Source organism: Mobula birostris, chromosome 5 (assembly GCF_030028105.1).
Source record: "Mobula birostris isolate sMobBir1 chromosome 5, sMobBir1.hap1, whole genome shotgun sequence".
Lineage (NCBI taxonomy): Eukaryota > Metazoa > Chordata > Chondrichthyes > Myliobatiformes > Myliobatidae > Mobula > Mobula birostris.
Window position 1 is genome coordinate 11,336,984 of NC_092374.1, and position 16,701 is coordinate 11,353,684.

Genomic DNA, 16,701 nt, shown 5'->3' on the forward strand with positions numbered 1-16,701 from the left:
TGAAAGCAGATCACACCGTGTCAGTTTCCTCACTCAGTCGCTCAGTGGTTTTCAAGTAGATGCTACATAAGCGTAACTTGTATAAAATCTGGTGTTTCTTTTTTGTCCGTGTGCTGGTTAGGTACAAGAACAGGGTTAAGCTGTTGGACTTCCATTGAAGTACTCCATTGTTCCATAGTCTTTCATGTCAGTATTACACCACTACAGTGGGCCATTGGTTGTCCTACGGTTGCTCTGCCAGGTTTTGGTTTGTATAGATCAGGGGTCCCCAACCTTTTTTGCAACGCAGACCAGTTTATTATTGACAATATTCTTGCGGACCAGCCGACCCGGAGGTGGGGCGGTGGGGGGGGCGTGGTAGGGTTGCCAACGGACAAGAGTAGCAGTCAAATACGTTGTGTTTATCCCGAGAAAGATTACAATGACCGTGAAGCCTTGCGTGGGCACCAGTTCACATGCGTGTATGTGCCAATTTTTTTCCGCAAATCGTTTTTGGCGATTCTGTTCGGGGGGGGGGGGTGTTAATTACAACCGGAATATAGGTGATAAGTGGCTAATACACTCAATTTTGTTTCTAGAAGGTTTACCTAACGAATTTAATATTAAACACACAGCGCATATTTTCCTCGCATGAATATAGTGATAAGTCAATTATCAGGGGAGGACAGGGGAGCTTGAAGTAAGTGTTGAACAAACTTCCAGTAGAAGTGGTAGAGGCAGGTTCAATGTTATCATTTAAAGAAAAATTGGATAGGTATATGGACAGGAAAGGAATGGAGGGTTATGGGCTGAGTGCAGGTTGGTGGGACTAGGTGAGAGTAGTGTTCAGCACGGACTAGAAGGGCAGAGATGGCCTGTTTCCGTGCTGTAATTGTTATATGGTTATATAAGTCACTTATAAGTCAATAGCATCGTAATATTTTAAGTAACGTTTGGATATTAAACACACAGCACATATTTTCCCCGTTTGAACATATAAAATCATTGCAACACACCAATATCGCTGAATCAGTGGGAGCCCAGGGCTTGTTTCCCTGCAACAAGACGGTCCTATCGAGGGGTGATGGGAGACAGCGATACTCGAAGGGGGTTCCTTATGTCCAGTCTATTCCACAATTTAGTTTTTGTTGTATTCACTGCAGAGATATGTTGGAAATGGAAGCAACGTTTTCAGTGCTTTCGTGGCTGTCTCAGGATATTTAACCTTGACTTTGATCCAGAATGCCGGCAGAGATGTTATGTCAAACATACTTTTCAGCCCGCCATCATTTGCAAGTTCAAGGAGTTGATCTTCTTCCCGCACTGACACGGATGACGCGTGTGTTCAAGCTCAACAGTGCGTGACAGGGAATGAGGAAAGGTGCAGCTGACTCATATCGCCAAATCATATCGTTCCCTCGCAGCCCGGTAGCACATGCTTTGCGGCCCGGTGGTTGGGGACTGCTGGTATAGATGTCCCAGCATCTTATTTATAGTTCTCTGATCGCCTCTTGTGTCCTGTGGCTGGTTTAAATGTAGGCACTTTGCATATTTCGCACCACTTTATTTAGTTATAATAATTATTTCTTATAATCCTAGTTTCTTGGCCTTTCTGTTTAACTGTTGGTAGGAACAGAAGTGAATCAATTACATCCTGATTATTATACTGACAAATTATTTCAGAAAATCAGTTTGAGCCAAAGATTGAGTGATGAAACTGGGCAGCACAGTAGTGTATTGGTTAGTGTCATGATATTACAGAGTAAGCGACCTGGCTTGCAGACATGCTCTTAGTAAGGAGTTTGTTCATTCGCATCATGACCCTGTGGGTTTCCTCTGGGTGCTCCAGTTTCCTCCCACATTCCAAAGATATAGTGGTTAGTAGGTTAATTGGGGGCATGGGTGTAATTAGGCAATGTGGGTCAAATGAGTTAGAAGATCCTGTTTCGATGCTGGGTCTCTGAATAATTAATAAATCTATACAAATACTGATTTCTGCCTTTTGTTGTTACAGTGTCAAAATCTCCACGATTCAGAGCACTTGACTTGGCTGATTGTCAATCATGTTCAAGATCTCATCAATCTTTCTCATGAGCCTCCGGTGCAAGACTTCATCAGTGCCATTCATCGTAATTCTGCTGCCAGTGGGCTTTTCATTCAAGCTATCCAGTCTCGGTGTGACAATCTTGCGACAGTAAGTGGGATCTTCCCTCAGATATGCAAGGTCAATTACTCAGCCGCTCAATTGGGGAGATTGGTTTTGGGGTACTGGGCAGCTAAGCTGTTCTCACCAAGGAAGAGCTGATTTAGGTTCCTCGTTTGCCGTAGGCTCGTCGAACTGGATTCAGTTTGTGGTTGCAGCACTGATGGACTTAAAGCTCTTTGGCCAAATGAGCAATACTGGCCATTGTCTCTATCATTTCTGTACTAATCCCATTTTCATTCACCCCATTCAAGTCTGAATCAGGTTTATTACAATCATCTTACGGCGTGAAATGTGTTGTTTTGTGTCATCTGTACAGTTCAAAGACAAAAAATTGCTTTAACTTACAAAATAAGCAGTTCAAAAGAATCAATAATGAGGTATTCATGTGCTGTTGAGAAATCTGGTGACTGAGAGGAAGAAGCTGTTCCTGAATTGAACCCCTCCAGTTCCGTCACTTCCCTATGCGATCATGACAATTTACAGTCAGCACCTAACTTGCCAGCTGTGGGATGTGGGAGGAAACTGGGGCACACGGAGCAAACCAGTGCTGTCACCACAGAATGTGTAATCTCCATGTAGACAGCACCAGGGGCTGGGACTAAACTTGGGCTGTTGGAGGTGATGCAGCCCAACTAGCCCTTGTACTGTGTCATCCCAGAGTGGAGGAGAGAGGTCATAAGCAATTGATACCTTGCATGTCACCTTATGCAACCTCAGTGGGTCTAAAGCACTCTATAACCCATGAAGTATTAGTGTGGTCTCTGGTCTGATGTAGAAGAATGTAAGGGCATGCTTCTCTTCAGCTGATGCCGATAACAAGACCACCAAGGTCTTCAAATTTCAAAGCAAATTTACTACCAAAGTACATATATGTTGTCGTATGCTACCTTGAGTTTAATTGTCATTCAACCATACACCTGAATACGACCAAATGAAACAGCATTCTTCCACGGCCAAGGTGCAAAGCACAGTACTAACAGCACACACAGCACGTATAGTTGTGATATCATGTATAGTTTTTGCAGGCACTTACAGGAAAAATAGAGAAATACAATAGAATCTACAAAAAAACATCAGCAAAGGCTAACAACCAAGGTGTAAAAGGAGACAAACTGCAAATTAAAAAAATAATAAGAAGAACATGAGTTGTTAAAAAAAAAACACAAAAGTCCTCTATTATTACCACGTATCAGCCTTGGGCTGTGAGTGTTGAGATTAGTCCTTGGAGATGTGCCATGCGATATTTAACCAAGGTACTGGGGGTGCTGGAAATACAAAATAAAAATGAATGCTCAACAAGTCAGGCAGCATCAGTGAGGATTAATATCCCCGTGGGTCTAATAGGGAGCTTGCAGCTGCCAGTGAGTGAACAGCTTTTAAACATTACTCATGATCACGTATTTAAAAGTTGTTCTAAAGGATTATAATTTAATGTTGAAAATGAATGTAATTAAAATGTTGGTTAAGCAAAAGCATTAAGGTGAAATATATATATTTAAGCAGCCTTTTTTTAAAAGATAAGTGGTATGGTAGTGTAGCAGTTAGTGTAACACTTTTCAGTGCCAGTGATCAGGATTCAGTTCCTGCCGCTGTCTGTAATGAGTTTGTATGTTCTGTGACTGCGTGGGTCTCCTCCGGGTGTTCCCAGTTTCCTCCCACATTCTAAAGATGTATGGGTTAGTAAGTTGTAAGTGTGTTATGTTGGTGCCAGCGGCATGCGATAGTTACAGGCTGCCCCAGCACATCCTCGGACTGTGTTGGTCGTTGATGCCAACGATGCATTTCACCATATGTTTTGAAGTACGTGTGACAAATCTAAACTTTCTCTGTAACTTTTCAGTTAAGGTCAGTGGCCCCATTTAAACCAATGTGACAGCTGTATATGTTCCAGTATTGTCTGAATTAAGATGTTCTCTCCCTTTCTCCCAGCCAACCATGTTAAAGAAGACTTTGCAGTGCTTGGAGGGAATCCATCTCAGCCAGTCGGGTGCAGTCTTGATGCTGTACATCGACAAGCTCATCAGTACTCCCTTCCGAGTGCTGGCACGAATGGTGGACACGCTGGCTTGCCGTCGAGTGGAGATGCTTTTGGCTGAAAGTTTGCAGGTAAAAAAAGCTTAGAACTTCATCTTCGATCATGACATGTTGAGTACAGGAGTTGGAATGTTATGTTGAAATTGTATAAGATGCTGAGGCTGAATTTGAAGTATATTGTGCAGCTATGGTCACCTACCTGCAGGAAAGATATAAATAAGATTGAGAGAGCTTTGTTTTATGAAGAGAAATTTACCTGAAGTTCTCTTTATGACCCTATCTACCTGCGACGCCACTTTCAAGGGATTATGGTTCTGTATTTCCATATCCCTTTGATCTGTCACATTCCTCACTGCCCTGCTGTTCGCTGTGTTGGTCCTACTCTGGTTTATCCTCCTGAACCACTTGTCTGCATTAAATTCCATCGGCCATTTTTCAAACTGGTCCCGTTCTTGCTGCAAGCTTTGATAGCTTTCCTTGCTGAACACTATGCCCCGTCCAATCTTGGTGTCCTCAGTACATTTGCTGATCCAGTTTGCCACTTTATTGTCCAGATCATTGATATAGATGACAGGCTGCATCACTGTCTGGTCTGGAGGGGCTACTGCACAGGACCGAAAGAAGCTGTAGAAGGTTGTAAATCTACTCAGCTCCATCTTGGGCACTAGACTCCAAGGTACCCAGGACATCTTCAGGGAGTGGTGTCTCAGAAAGGCAGCGTCCATTATTAAGGACCTCCAGCACCCAGGGCATGCCCTTTTCTCACTGTTACCATCAGGTAGGAGATACAGAAGCCTGAAGGCGCACACTCAGCGATTCAGGAACAGCTTCTTCCCCTCTGCCATCCAATTCCTAAATGGACATTGAAGCTTTGGACCCTACCTCACATTTTTTAATATGCAGTATTTCTGTTTTTGCACATTTAAAAAAATCTATTCAATATATGTGAATGATTTACTTGTTTATTGTTATGTTTTATTTTATTTATTATTATTATTTTTTGCTCTGTCTGCTAGATGATGTATTGCATTGAACTACTGCTGCTCAGTTAACAAATTTCACGTCACATGCCAGTGGTAATAATTCTGATTCTGAAGCAATAACAGCACCGATCCCACTGGCACAGCACTAGTCACGGGCCTCCAGTCAGGGAGGCAATCATCTACTATCACACCCTGGCTTCTGCTAAGTCAGTGTTGAATTCAATTTACTACTTCCTCCTGAAATCTGAAATAAGGATAGAAAATGGTGGAAAGACTCAGCTGGTCAGGCAGCATCTGTGGAAGTTAGCTTGTGGTGAATGGGACTTGAATTAGTTGTACCTTGGGATAAGCTAAATTTTCAGAGGGTGGATAGTAGGAAACGGAATGGAGCTTCAGAATAGTCTGCAAATTAGGTCAAGAGATCTAAAAATTGAGGACCCTTACCAACAATCCCACCATCTCTTTAACCCACTGCCGTCAGGAAGGAGGTACAGGAGCATCAGAACTAGCACTGCTAGACTTGGTTACAGCCTCTTCCCCCAGGGTGTGAGACTAATAAGTACCCTGCCACCACTGAGGTCTCATCACTACAGCAGCCTGTTTACAGTTTACCTCTACTGCGTACTATGTGCACTTTGAATTGCATTTTTATTTACTTATTTGTGGTATTTTTTATGTGCTGTATATGTGAGATATGCTTTGTGGGGGCACCGTGGTCCAGAGCGATGCCGTTTTGTTTGCTTGTATGGTCTGATGACAATAAACTTGAACTTGGAAAAATCCATGTCCACTACAACCACTGGCCCACTTTCATCAAGTGATATTTGTGTATCATTTTGTGCTTATGTGTTGGTTTTCTTATGAATGCTTCTTGTCTCCATCTAGAATAGTGTTGCCCAAGTGCCACTTGAAGAGTTGGAAAGGATTCAGCGTTACCTCCAGACCACTTGTCTCGCACAAAGGTAGCATATCTGTCTCGCCAGTTTACATTGGGGAGGAAGGATAGAAATGCATTACACATGCATGAGTAGGCTACCGAGGGAATTTTAAAAAAAACTGCTGTTGTGTGGACTATGGAATGATCACTGTGTGGCATTCATTGGACTATTATGTCTAGTTTGGGTGGTATTGGATCTGATATTGTTTGCATGATTTGTGTTCAGTTTTTTCTCCCTCTGCGCATTTGGTGTTGGTCTTTTTCTAAATTGGGCTCTTTCAGGTTTCTTGTTGTGTAGCTCCCTGTAAACAGACAAATCTCAAGGTTGTATAATTTGTACTTACTTTGATAATAAATGTACTTGGAACATTGATATCTGGTCTTAACCTGGATCTTGATTCAAGATTGTTTACTGTCCTTTCCAATATTCAAATGTAAAGGAGAACAAAATAATTGTTACTCTGGATCTAAGCAGTACAAAAAAAACCCACAATAAATATAAGTACATAAGATAGCTTATATGCATTGATTGTATGTACATAAAATAATGCTAGATACATAAGATGACTGACAAGAAATGATAAAGTAGTAGTGGTTGGGGATGTGGAGGTGTGGGTTAGTGGCTGGAGGTGTCGATCAGCCTTACTGCTTGGGAAGAATAACTTTTTTATTCTGGTGGTCCTGGCCTGGATACTACATAGCCACCTCCCTGATGGGAGTGGGACACACAGTCCATGAGCAGGGCGGGTACAATCCTTTATAATGTTACTGGCCCATTTCCAGCACCTTTCTGTGTATATGTTCTTCATGGTAAGTAGGTTAGTTCTGGTGATGGGCAGTTTTGATAGTAAAGCCTTATTTCAGCTTGACTGATTATTTGTTTCCCTGTCTTTCAGACACCAAAGATTATACTCCCTACTGGACAGATTCCGGGCAACCATTGCAGCAGACACAGTTAGTCCGTCTCCAAACTTGACCTCTCACCCGCTGGACGGGGACAGGCTGTCTACCATAGAATCCATCGTTGTGGACAAAGTGAGATATCTTGGGAATGTGACTTCCTTTTGCTTTGGGTTGCACGAAGGGGTGCCACAGTAGGCTAGCGGTAAATGTGGTGCTATTACAGCTCAGTGTTGGCATTTAGAGTTCAGTTCGGGCGTCCTTTAAAAGATTTCTACGTTCTGCCCATGAACACATGGATTTCTTCTGGGAGCTTCAGTTTCTCCCCACAGTCCTAAGACAAACCGTTTAGTGGGTTAATTAATCATTGTAAATTGTCCTATGATTAGGCTTGGGTAAAAATAGGTGGGTTGCTGTGCGGTTTGGCTTGTTGGGCTGAGAGGGCCTGTTCTGCACTGCATCTCTAAGTAAAAATAAATCCATCTGAATCTGGGAGGGTCCGTTCTGATGGTTAACTGTGAAGTTTAAATATAATGAAAGGGTTCATGAGGTTGTAGGGGTAGACTTTAAATATCATGGTTATCCATCATTCAGGTCCTCACCATCCCTGGACATGTCCTGTGTGCATTAACATCATCGGGGAAGAGTTACAGGAACCACTGTGTTTTAAGAGCAGCAGCTTCCCGCCAATGGGTTTCAGAACATTTCATGAACACTGCTTCATTATTTGCCTTTTGCACTATTTATTTATTTTTGTAACTTATACTAATTTTTGTCCTGTACTTCACAGTTGCCAGAGAACAATAAGTTTCATTATATATGTCAGTGATAAATAACCTGATTCCAAGCCAGTGCTGAAAGGTCAGTGATAATGGTTATGAACTTAAGATCCTCACAGGAAATAACAAATTTGGAGAAATATCTGGTATTCAGGTTTAAAATTGCCCTTGAGTGCTGCCCCATGCTGCAAGCAGAAGTCAGACTTTCTTTCCAGTGCATCAGTCTAGTCCTCATGTCCTTTGTGGAGAGGGAAAGAGATACAGGAATAAAGGCTAATTTATACTTCTGTGTCAAATCGACGCCTTAGGTATGGCGTAGCCGCGAACCCTACGCAGATCTCTACGCCGTAGCCTGACGCGCACCTCTCCCAAAATGTAACTACGCAGACCGCAACAGCTGTGATTGGTCTGCTTGGTAGCATCGCATTTCCTCCTAAACTGCAATGGCTTCCCATTGGGCAACTGAAGGGCAGGGAAGGAACTCTGGCTGCAATGCTTTCCATAAAGCTTTACAGACCTCCGAAATTATGGAGGACACATTTCACTTTTACGAAAAAAGACGCTCGCTTTAAACTTGTTCACCCCAAGAAAGACTACCATGACCATGAAGCCTTGCACGGGCAGGTGTGTGCGCATGCGCGACGTGCCCGAATTGCAGGGTGACGCAGACTCACCAACGCACAAGTATAAATGCTCACAATGCGCGTCGGTCACTTGCGTAGGTTACGGCGTCCATTTGATGCACAAGTATAAATCAGCCTTAAGTAATCCCAAGGAGCGGTTATCAGTCTTACAGAATCACTCAGTACAGAAAAAGGCTCTTCAGATTACTATGCCGACTATCCAATACCCTTCAGTACTAACCCTGCTTTTGGTCCATTGACATTACTATTTATATGTGAGAAGACCTGCCTCTATCACTCGTATTAGGCAGTGTATACTGGGTTGCAACCAGTTTAATATTAAATAAATAATCTTGACTGAAATAGCCACTAAACATCTTGTTCATTTACCCAAACCAATGCCTTCTAGCTTCCAACCATCTACCCTATCTGTGCACTTCAGAATTTTACTTTCAAGTCTCTTTTGAGCCTCTTGATTTAAGAAGTTATTTACTTTAAAAATAACTTTCCAGTATTACAGAATGAGAATCAGTTTTAATATCACTGGCATATATTGTGAAATTAGTTGTTTTATGGCAGCAGTGCATTGCAAAACATTAAAAAGCTATAAATTACAATAGGAAATATATATTAAAAATAAATTAGTGCAAAAAGAGCAAAAAAAAAACATAAAATCAAGAAGTAGGTTTGTGGGTTCATTCAGAAATCTGATGGTGGAGGGGAAGATGCTGTTCCTAAAATGTTAAGTGTGTGTCCTCAGACTGTTGTCCCTCTCCCTGGATGGTAGTATGAGAAGAGAACATTTCCTCGGTGACAGCAGTCCTTACTGATGGATGCCGCCTTCTTGAGCCAATGCCTTTTCATGGTGTCCTGAATGCTGGGGAGGCTAGTGCCCATGATGGAGCTGGCTGAATTTACAACTTCCTGCAGCTTTTTCCAATCCTGTGCAGTGCCCCTTCCTCTGAGGCTTCCGTCGGTCAGAGTTGACCATGGATGTTGCGTCTTACCTGTCTAGATACACAAGCCTGCGCAGTATGATATGGAGAGCAAGCTGTTGTCCATGTCTCAAGCTCCCCCTCTCCGCGCAAATGATGAACCCAAAGGAACAGCAGAGACCCATACAGTTTAGTACCAACAGTATCACAGGAGTTGCCAGTCAGCGTTAAACTCAATGTAGAACTGCCTTAGGGACTCCAGCTCCAGATTTTTCCCTCGGGGTTTACTCCTGAAGATTTCCCCATGAGTTGATACAGCTGCAAGGCAGCGGAGGATTGAGATCAGAATTTTCTTTCTCCTAGATGAGCTGCCAACCACGGCTGACAATCCCCACCTGCCGGAAGCAACTGATTTTAAGGTGCCAGTAATCTGCCTTTGCCCCTTCCCCAGTCAGTGGAAGCTATTCTGACAGGCTTAATAGCTAAGCTACACGTGAATGCCAGGAGCTGTCAGAGACTATTTGAGGTAATGCCTTTGAGAGCATTTAATAGATAGTGGGAGCTTGTCCCCATTACCACCCCTCGCTATATCAACTTTAAGGAACCAATATTCTTTAATAACAGATGATAATGCAACAAGTTGGAGTGCTCTGTAGAAATTTACAAGTCTTTGGTGATGTCAGTTAACGAACAAGCGTCATAAATTGGGAGAGATAGAGGAGACAGAGCAGGCTCTGTGGTGGTGTTGTATTAACTGTGCTGTCTTGTGTTTTAGGACTGGTATGTGTCACTTACCAAATTCCAATGCTGCAATCACTCAAACACTGCTCTGATGGAATGCACCGAATTACTAGATAAACTTCCCGAAGATGACCTCCATTCTGTCATGACAGCCAAGGTAATGGTCATGTGAGGCTGCAAAGGAACAGTATTGGCACTTCATTCCTCTACACCCATTTGCTATCGGAACTGTATTATGGCTGAATGCAGTAGATTGTGTACTTGGGTGGTGTCACTAATTGTAGCAACTACAATGCAGAGATACCCTTCAGGAAAGGTCAAGAACTGGACTGTAAGCCAAAGGACAGTGATGTGGGAGGAGTCCCCAAAAACTTGGCATAGATCGAGTGGACAGCTAGAGACTTTTTTGCGGAGTGGAAATGGCTAATGCAAAGTCAAAGTAAAGTATGCAGTGATTTGTTTTCTTGCAGGCATTTACTGGAAAATGAAGAAACACAATAGAGTTTCAATAAAGACTGACAAATAACCAATGTGCAAAGCAAGGCAATTTATGCAAATAGAGAATAAATAAATCATATAGAGAACACAAGTTGTACAAGGGGCATTACTTTAAGGTGATTGGAAGATGTCAGAGGTAGGGTTTTTTTTTTGCACTGAGTGGTGGGTGTGTGGAACTCGCTGCTGGGGTGGTAGTGGAGGCAGATACATTAGAGTTTCTTGGATAGGCACATGGATGTAAGAAAAATGGAAGGCTGTGTGGGAGGGAAAGGTTAGATTGACTTAAGAATAGGTTAAAGAGTCGGCACAACATCATGGGTCAAAGGGCCGTTCTGTGTTCAGAGGATTTCTTGTCTTAGGTGACTGCCAGTGACTATAAATGGCCCTTCATTCAGTACAGTTACTCTCAAGAAGATTTATGGCCTAGGTTTTCCGGCCAACTAGTATGTTAAGTGGTTATTAATGTGTAAAACATCCAGAAAGAGGGTATCTGCATTGGAATCATGGGGCTTCATTCTACGCCAGCCTCATTTTCCATTAGTAGAATCATTCTGTATCTTTTCTTTGTAGAGATAAGTATAAATATCCTTGCTACAGTTGCTAAATGTTGATAGTTTAATGCTTTGTGCCAATTATGCAATTGTTAGCTTAAAGAAATTAAATAGCAGCAGTGAAGGACCACTGCTGTCTCTGTGAGACTAGCTTTAAACATTGTCACCCTTATTGTTCCAGGATTTCAACTTGAACCTTCTAGCACCTTGTTTGGCCTTGGGTTTGCAAGGAATCTGTGCGGACCAGGCAAGTGTGCTGTTCGCAACTGCTCGGAGAGTTACCCTGGACCGAGTGGCATTCCATGTTCAGCATCTTCCCAGCAACCATCAAGTGTTCCAAAGCCAGTCTCCTTTGCCCAGTTCTTCCTATTGGAATAAGATTGGTGAGCTTTATGGTAAGAGCCGCTGCCTCGACAAATATCAATGATCAGGAGCTACAGAGGACAGAGTAAAGGCATTTAAAAAATATTTAAATTTGGATAGGTACATGGATGGGAGGGATATGGAGGACTATGGTCCAGGTGCAGGTCGATGGGACTAGACAGATGAATAGTTTGGTGTGGTCTAGAAGGGACGAACGGCCTTTTCTGTGCTGTCGTATTCTGTGACTGTTATTCTTGACCATAGGACATTCCAAAGCACTTCTGTTTCTGATGTGTTGTGACATGGCAAGAGAGAATTCTAGTCATCAGAACCCTGGCGAAGAAGGGATTTGAGCCAAAATTGGCTCTATATTCTCTGAAGTTCAGCTGAATGAGAAACATAGAAAACCTACAGAACTATACAGGCCCTTCGTCCCACAAAGCTGTGCTGAACATGTTCTTACCTTAGAAATTACCTAGGGTTACCTATAGCCCTCTGTTTTTCTGAGCTCCATATACCTGCTCAGGAGTCTCTTAAAAAAAACCCTATTGTATCCGCCTCCACCACCATCGCTGGCTGCCTATTCCACATACTCACCACTCTCTGCGTTTTTAAAAAAAAAAATTACCCCCGACATCTCTTTGCCTAAGTGAGGTGGTATATTTAGGTGGAAAAAGTTACATACTATCATAAAATTCTGATTATCCAGCATATTCAAAAAAGAGTCGCCTGATTAAAATTTCTGCGGTTCTTGAGAGGTGAGCGGTGCCAGAATAGATGTGAGGCTCTGTCCTCTTGTTGAAATGTTGTGCACATACAAAACATACACAGCACATAAAACAAAATATTACCATAAACAAATAAATAAATATAATTCAAAATACATGTAATATGCAGCACAAGTAAACAGCTCGCTGTCCTAGTGACAAGGCTTTGGTGTGACAGGGTATTCAGTAGTGTCTCAGCCTGGGGGCAAGAAGCTATTACCCCCTCCAGCAGTCCTAGTCCTGATGCTGCCATGCTTCCTTCCTGTCGGTAGTAGGTCAAAGAGACTTTGAGATGGGTGGTAGAGATCCTCAACATTTTGTTCTCTGGTCTGACAGCTACTGCAAATTGAATACAGATTATTTTATTGGAATGGCTGAGTTTCAACCCTGAACATTTATTGAATATGTTTATTTTGCAGGAGACATGCTGTTCTATCATTCTGTCATCAGCCTGTGCAGTGCATTGGTCCAGTACCTTCTGTCTCTTCCCAAGTTGCCCCCATCTCTTCAGATTCCTGCTGACAAGGAGGCTGACGTTATCAGTTTCATGGTCTTGTCTTTAGAGGTATGACTGAGTAAAGTTGCAGCTGGAAGTTTATTGGCTCCATCCAATATTGAACTTACTGCTCTTTGTGTAAAATTGCCACCTTTACTCTTTTTTACTTTGAGTGTTTACATCTATATTTTTTAAAAAAACTAAGCCATATTCTTTCTCATTCTCCTTTATTCAAGACAAATGCCTTTCTGGCCTTGAAACTTCAGTCAAATACAAAATCTTAAACTGACACACGCTAAAGCAGTTAAGTTTTCTTTCCTTTGCATGTGGTATTTTAAGCCTGCAGGGACTGTGTAATATGTAGTTAGGAGCAAGGAGATGATTTGAGGAGTGGGTTGCATCAATTTGAAAGGCAGCAGCTCTGTTCAGCGATTTTGTCGTTGGTGAAGGAAGCTTTCTTGCCCACTGTCTGTGTCACAGGAAAATGTTCCCTGACCAGCTCTTGCCAATCTGGAACAATGTCATCAGCAAACCTGAGGAACATGCACAAAGCGGTGGAGGAGCTCAGCAGGTCAGGCAGCTTCAGGTCCTGATTCAGATTCGTTTATTGAAGCATACAGTGAAATGAGTCATTTGTGTTAACAGCCAACGGACCTAAGGATGTGCTGGAGGCAGCCAGCAAGTATCGCCTCACATTCCACCGCCAAGATAGCATACCCACTGTGTTCAGCAGAACAACACAAACAACAAAATTACAACAGCCAAACAAGCCCCTTTCCTCCCTCCCACCCAGCCATCCACTCTCACACTCTGTCCTCTCCACCCCCCCCCCCCCCCCCCAGGACAGGCTGCCTCCACACCTCTAGTGGACTTGCAGATCTTGGGTGTGTGACTTTTCCATTGGATTTGCAGACACAGGGCTTCAGCCACCAGGCCAGACATTAGTCTTCAACCTTTGTGCCTTAGTCTTCAGCATTGATCTCCGGACTCGCCAATGATGTGACCCCAACTCAAGACCTCGAACTCTTGACTCTCCAATTTAGGGGGTCACCAGACCTTGTTACTCCTGCCACATGGACCTCTGATCTTGGGGCCCGCAGACCTCAACATATCCCACCTGATAAAGGCACTCGTCCCGAAGCATCTACTGTTTATTTCCCTCCATAGATGAGATTTGACCTGTTGAGTTTGTCCAGCATTTTGACTGTGTTGCTCAAGATTTCCAGCACCTGCAGAATCTCTTTGGTTTATGATTTCCCAGTTAACCTGAGTTGGTTTCGGTGGATCATCTTGCAGTACTGCAGTAGTTTATCATGCAGATTTCCCAGTGGCTTGCAGGGAAGATGATAACTAGTGAACTGCATTGGCATGGAGTTTTCTGGATGCAGGCTGTGTATAGGTTTACTGAAGTTTTATTACTCCTCCCTAGTTGGTGCTTGAGAAGATGGTGGTGACCTGCTGTCATGAATTGCTGCAGTTTAGCTACAGAGCTTCTAGAAGCAAAGTACAAGCCAACTTGCTGTCTACAAAACTTTAGTATAAATATGGATTTGTGGTACAACTTTTCGTAATGTGCATTACCACTCATAATACATGCAAATCTATATGGTCCCTAATCCTTATGGTAGAATTATCATTGAACAGTCACACCTAAAGAAAGATTGAAAAATATGATGTATATCTATGTGCTGATTGCTGTATTGGTCTTTCACATTGGTTTTGGTGTTGCACACACAGGCACTGTGTTGGCACTTGCTGCACGATCAGGTCCCTCTAAGTCTGGATCTACAAGCTGCTCTCGATTGTTGCTGTTTAGTGCTACAACAGCCCACCATTTGGAACCTGCTGGCATCTGCTGCCTACGTAACGCAAGCTTGCTCCATTATCAATTGCATACGGTTCATCATTGAAGCAAGTAAGGATTTCGTGATTTTGTGAGAAACAGAAACTGATTGTTGATTTTTTTTTGTTGTAATTTGTGTGGTGGGTTAGTAAGGATGTTGTTCGTTCCAATGTGCACTGTGGAGTTATGAGACATATTTAATTGTAACGATGCTTAAAAGCATAAAAATCTAATACTGGTCCCAAAAGACAGAAGTCAAGTTGGCAAGCACTGGGGATGAAGACCTGCGATCCCCAAGATCAAGAACTGCAGGGTGAGGGCTGGTCATTCCCGTTGTACAGTAGAGCTGTATAGCCATAGAGTACTCCAGACTCCTCATAAATGTTGAAATTGAAGCAGCGTCCAACACTCCTGCTGGCAGCTCATTCCACACTCCCACCACCCTCTGAGTGAAGAAGTTCCTCCTCATGTTCCGTTAAATATTTCACCTTTTATCTATAACCTTTGACCTCTAGTTCCAGTTTCACCCAACCTCAGTGCAGAAAGCCTGCTTCCATTTATCCTGTCTATATCCCTCATCTATCCCTATGCCTCCATTAAATCATCCCTAATTTTTCTGTGCTCCAGACAATAAAGTCTTAAGCTATTCAACCTTTTCCTATAAGTCAGGTCTTCAAGCCCTCGCAACATCGTTGTAAGTCTTCTCTGCACTCTTTCAATCTTATTGATACCTTTCCTGTAGGCAGGTGACCCAGAGCTGCACACAGTACTCCGGATTTAGCCTCTGCAGCATCTCACACAACTTAAGCATGGCATCAGTTATCCTGTGATTCCAATGTGGAATTGCCAGATGCCTGAATGAAAGCAGCTTGGTACTGAGGTCTTATAATCACGAGGAACTGGATAGACAATATCCAAGGGCATGAATCTGTTCATTGAGCATACCGTGCATACAAATCCCATATACAAAAACATTGGTTCCACTCTGATAGGTATCAAGTTTTTAATGCTGTACATCTGTTGAGAAAAATATTGGAGTCACTGTTATCCTACAGCAATGCAATGGAAAATTATTAGAAATGCAATCCTTAAGTCCTGTTTTTATTTGGATATAATCTGTGGACCATTTGTCATCACCCCCTATTCATGTGCTTTGCTTCACACTGACCATAAGACAAAGGAGCAGAAGTCGGCCATTCGGCCTGTCGAGTCTGCTGAGCCATTTTATCATGAGCTGATCCATTCTCCCATTTAGTCCCACTCCCCCGCCTTCTCACCATAACCTTTGATGCCCTGGCTACTCAGATACCTATCAATCTCTGCCTTAAATACACCCAGTGTCTTGGCCTCCACTGCTGCCCGTGGCAACAAATTCCATAGATTCACCACCCTCTGGCTAAAAAAATTTCTTCGCATTTCTGTTCTGAATGGGTGCCCTTCAATCCTAAAGTCATGCCCTCTCGTATTAGACTCCCCCATCATGGGAAACAACTTTGCCACATCCACTTTGTCCATGCCTTTCAACATTCGAAATGTTTCTATGAGGTCTCCCCTCATTCTTCTAAACTCCAAGGAATACAGTTCAAGAGCGGACAAACGTTCCTCATATGTTAACCCTCTCATTCCCGGAATCATTCTAGTGAATCTTCTCTGTACCCTCTCCAACGTCAGCACATCCTTTCTTAAATAAGGAGACCAGAACTGCCCACAGTACTCCAAGTGAGGTCTCACCAGCACCTTATAGAGCCTCAACATCACATCCCTACTCCTATACTCTATTCCTCTAGAAATGAATGCCAACATTGCATTCGCCTTCTTCACTACTGACTCAACCTGGAGGTTAACTTTAAGGGTGTCCTGTACAAGGACTCCCAAGTCCCGTTGCATCTCAGAACTTTGAATTCTTTCCCCATTTAAATAATAGTCTGCCTGTTTATTATTTCTGCCAAAGTGCATAACCATACACTTTCCAACATTGTACTTCATTTGCCACTTCTCTGCCCATTCTTCCAATCTATCCAAGTCTCTCTGCAGACTCTCCATTTCCTCAGCACTACCGGCCCCTC

The 16,701-nt window shown here is 42.9% G+C and overlaps 1 protein-coding gene across 2 annotated transcripts in view; it reads left to right on the plus strand.

Moving 5' to 3' along the window:
* Positions 1 to 16,701, plus strand: part of htt (huntingtin) — a 223,446-nt gene that overhangs the window by 156,974 nt on the left and 49,771 nt on the right. For both annotated transcript variants that reach the window (XM_072257615.1, XM_072257617.1), the window contains exons 40-47: positions 1,994 to 2,173; positions 4,115 to 4,291; positions 6,088 to 6,164; positions 7,036 to 7,174; positions 10,152 to 10,274; positions 11,348 to 11,561; positions 12,716 to 12,861; positions 14,530 to 14,707. In XM_072257615.1, coding sequence (XP_072113716.1) covers positions 1,994 to 2,173; positions 4,115 to 4,291; positions 6,088 to 6,164; positions 7,036 to 7,174; positions 10,152 to 10,274; positions 11,348 to 11,561; positions 12,716 to 12,861; positions 14,530 to 14,707 — 1,234 coding nt within the window. The remainder of the gene's footprint in view (positions 1 to 1,993; positions 2,174 to 4,114; positions 4,292 to 6,087; positions 6,165 to 7,035; positions 7,175 to 10,151; positions 10,275 to 11,347; positions 11,562 to 12,715; positions 12,862 to 14,529; positions 14,708 to 16,701) is intronic.